General features: G+C 35.7%; 1 protein-coding gene across 1 annotated transcript in view; it reads right to left on the minus strand.

Annotated features, from left to right (window-relative positions):
* The window catches only part of DCDC5 (doublecortin domain containing 5), a 405,912-nt gene that overhangs the window by 37,902 nt on the left and 364,287 nt on the right, over positions 1 to 3,723 (minus strand). The window contains exon 24 of the mRNA XM_010831800.1: positions 2,719 to 2,889. Within this exon, the coding sequence (XP_010830102.1) occupies positions 2,719 to 2,889 (171 nt within the window). The remainder of the gene's footprint in view (positions 1 to 2,718; positions 2,890 to 3,723) is intronic.

The raw sequence follows: 3,723 nt of genomic DNA on the forward strand, positions 1-3,723 counted from the left end.
AGAAGAATTGATGCTTTTGAACTGTGGTGTTGGAGAAGACTCTTGAGAGTCCCTTGGACTGCAAGGAGATCCAACCAGTCCATTCTAAAGGAGATCAATCCTAGGTGTTCATTGGATGGACTGATATTGAAGCTGAAATTCCAATACTTTGGTCACCTGATGCAAAGAGCTGACTCATTGAAAAATACCCTGATGCTGGGAAGGATTGAGGGCAGGAGGAGAAGGGGTCGACAGAGGATGAGATGGTTGGATGGCATCACCGACTCGATGGACATGGGTTTGGGTAGACTCCGGGAGTTGGTGATGTACAGGGAGGCCTGGCATGCTGCGGTTCATGGGGTCACAAAGAGTCAGACATGACTGAGTGACTGAACTGATACTGATTGATGTTATTTATATTTATTATTTATTTTATTTATTATTTAAATGATATCATCTATGTAAAAATAAAGTTGCATCAGTATATAATGCTGTTATTGTATACTGTATATAATATTATACTGTATATAATATGCAGTAGCTTTCTAGCATATAGTAGTTACTTCACTTTAATTTTCTTTTTCTAAACTGGCCAAGCAAATATGGTCTAGAGAGGAAGGTCTTACTCTAAATCTAAACTGGAATTCAAGGGGGAGTCTATGAACTCCCTGAATTCTCATACAAAAAGCATTTGTTTACACATGTGCATTTTGGGGAAAAGAACATCCATAATTTCACAAGACTTTCAATGAGGTCTGTATCTCTGAAAAGGTTAAGAACTAACTACTGATTTGGAGCCTTTGGGTAGAGGGTAGGTTTCCCAGACCTAAGAGAGATAAACATTTTTTTTTTTTTTTAGAATCCCAGAACTGATATATTACTGTACTTTTCAAATTAACCATGTTAATTCTATCAGATAGGTTATTACTTAACTAGTAGGAAAGGAGAGTTATCATCTTTTAGAAGAAATGTTGAAAATTGGAAGGTTTTATCCTTATCTAACAAATAAGAACTCTATCATAACTATAATATACCTAAAATTAATAATAAAACCATAATACAATCTGATATTCAGGTACTATTCAAATTTCTATGATTTTCTCACTTTCTTACAATTTATTTGAAACAATCAAAATAAGGTCAATACATTATGATTAGTTAAATACCTAAGTCTCTTTGAACCTTTTATGACCCTCATTTCTCTTTTTTATTTTATTGTAATTATTCATTGCATATTTTCTCCAATTAGATTTTGGGGGGCAAGAATAGTTCATAAGTGGTACAATGCATTTCTATCAAGGGGCAACTGTTACGACTTTTTTTGGAGTGTTAGTAGATAATGATGGTCACTGCCTAGATCCATTAATGTATTAAAGTTCACAATATGATATTCTGATTTCCTCATACTTTATTCATTTATTATCTGGGATATTCCTATGAAGTGAAGATTCTCCTTGTCAACTATATTGTTATCCTGAGGTACAGTTCATAAAGAAAGAAAAAAAATAGCTTGATTCTTCATTTCAAAGTAATGGATTCGTTTCTTAGCATCATCTAATTGTGACCAATTGAGCTGTTGCTGTTGCTTAATGTCAGCATGAACATATCTAATGTATGTCAATCCGATGCATTCAGTAGTCATATTGATGCTTACACTGTCTTATCTTTGGAGCCTTTTCAAGTTGACTCAATTTTTTTTTAACATGACTTCAGCACTCTTTGGCTGCATATTAGCTAACAGCTATGAGATCACAGACAAAGGAGAAAAGGTCAGAGGGGGTTAGCTTAGTGGAAACCAGAGACATGCAAAATGGTATGATACATTTAACATCTCTTATTCAGGAGAGCCAACGAATGATGAGTGAAGAAGCAGTAGACAAGTTTAGAGACTTTTGAGGAGCAGAGTAAAGAGGGTCTTGCAAGGTCTTATAATATATGAGATTTCAATATTCTGTAGGCCAATGGTTATCAAGCAAAGCAAGGTGCTTTGACCCACAAATATCTCAGACATCTATAAAACATGGTACAAGCAATTCCTTAATAATAAAAATTAAAGTACCAAACTTTAGAAATTATTTAAACTTAGAGTATACCATGCTTAGCCCTACTCTTGGTATAATGTAATATAAAGTCACTTTTAATCATTGGCATTTTTAAAACTTTTTATTTTGTATTGGAGTATAGCCAATTAGCAATGTTAAATCTCTTAGCCAACAGCAAAGAGACTCAGCCATACACACGCACGTATCCTTTCTCTCCCAAACTCCCCTCCCATCCAGGCTGCCACATAACATGAGCAGAGCTCCCTGTGCTACACAGTAGGCCCTTGCTGGTTATCCATCTTAAATACAGCACTGTAGACCTGTCACCCCAAACTCCCTAACTCTCCCCTTTCCCCACTCTTGGCATTTTAACATGCTCTCTGGAGTGGGGTGGTACCGAGTGAGTGTGGCAAGCACACCTGTGGAGTGAAGGGGGAGTGGGTATCCTCCTTCATGCAAGTTCTAGTGAGTGACGAACCGAAGACAATGATGGTGCAGGGAGTCAGTAAAACAGCGTAAGTCGAGGGTAACATCAACATCCCTTCCTTCTTTCTTGACCAGAATCAGAGTCTGACTTCATTCACAAGTCAGTGTTTAATTTGTGTGAACTTAAGGTTTTCTGGGGAAAGAAGTTTCTTGCTTTATTAAACTAATCCATCCCTCCGTCCTCTTTTTTGTAGGAGGATGAACCACTTACTGGTTGATCAATGTTTTCTTCTCTAATCACAGAAGATGTACAAACACCAGCATAGTTTGCAGCTGTGATCTCTTTATCCAGTGAAGTGCTTTGAAAGGCCATAAAAGCTTTCGTACTTTTCATGTAATTCCACTTTTGATTAGAAGCCCCATTGTTATGTGGTTTGTATGTCTGAAAAAAAGGGAGAGAGAAAAATATGGAGTCAAATAGAAGAATTTATGATTTGTGTACAGCAATCCTAGTCTTCATTGCATAAATTCAGAAAATACAAATAATTACTCAAAACTCTACTATGTAGTGATAACTACCCTTGATATTGGATGATTATATTTCATATACACTTGCACTCTGATTTATTAAAAAAATGGAATCAGAAAACACACAAAATTTGATAACTGCAGTAGTTTTTTGGGTTTTTTTTTAAGTTTATATACTATTTGATCTTAGGGTATTTTACTTTACCAGTATTCAGCAGTTAAACATGTAGATTGTTTCTCAAATTTTCTTTACTATAAGCAAAAGAGCAACCGACATTCGTAAAATAAATCTTTGTGTAAATCCATAACATTTCGAGAACAAACTCTTGAAGTAGAACTGCTAATAAAGGAACAGGATCATTAAAAATTCATGATGCACAATATAAAAGCTTTATTGTATCAAAATTTTTTCTAGAAAGATTATTCTAGTTTACACTTCAATCAGTATTATATGAAAATGGTCTCTTGACACTCTTGCCAAAGCATTGAAAATTTAATAAATGAAAAATAGTACCTCATTTATATTTTAATTTACATTCACATGCTACCAAGAGGGTTTTTTAAAAAATATGAGTACACCATATTTTCAGGGCGCTCAGTGGGTAAAGAACCCACCTAAAATGTGGGAGAGGCATGAGACAAGGGTTCAGTCCTTGGGCCAGGAAGATCCCCTAGAGAAGGGACTAGAAGCCCACTCCAGTATTCTTGCCTGGAGAATCTCACTGACAGAGAGCCTGGTGGGCTACCT

This window comes from Bison bison, unplaced genomic scaffold, assembly GCF_000754665.1.
Source record: "Bison bison bison isolate TAMUID 2011002044 unplaced genomic scaffold, Bison_UMD1.0 scf7180017864531, whole genome shotgun sequence".
NCBI classification, from domain to species: domain Eukaryota; kingdom Metazoa; phylum Chordata; class Mammalia; order Artiodactyla; family Bovidae; genus Bison; species Bison bison.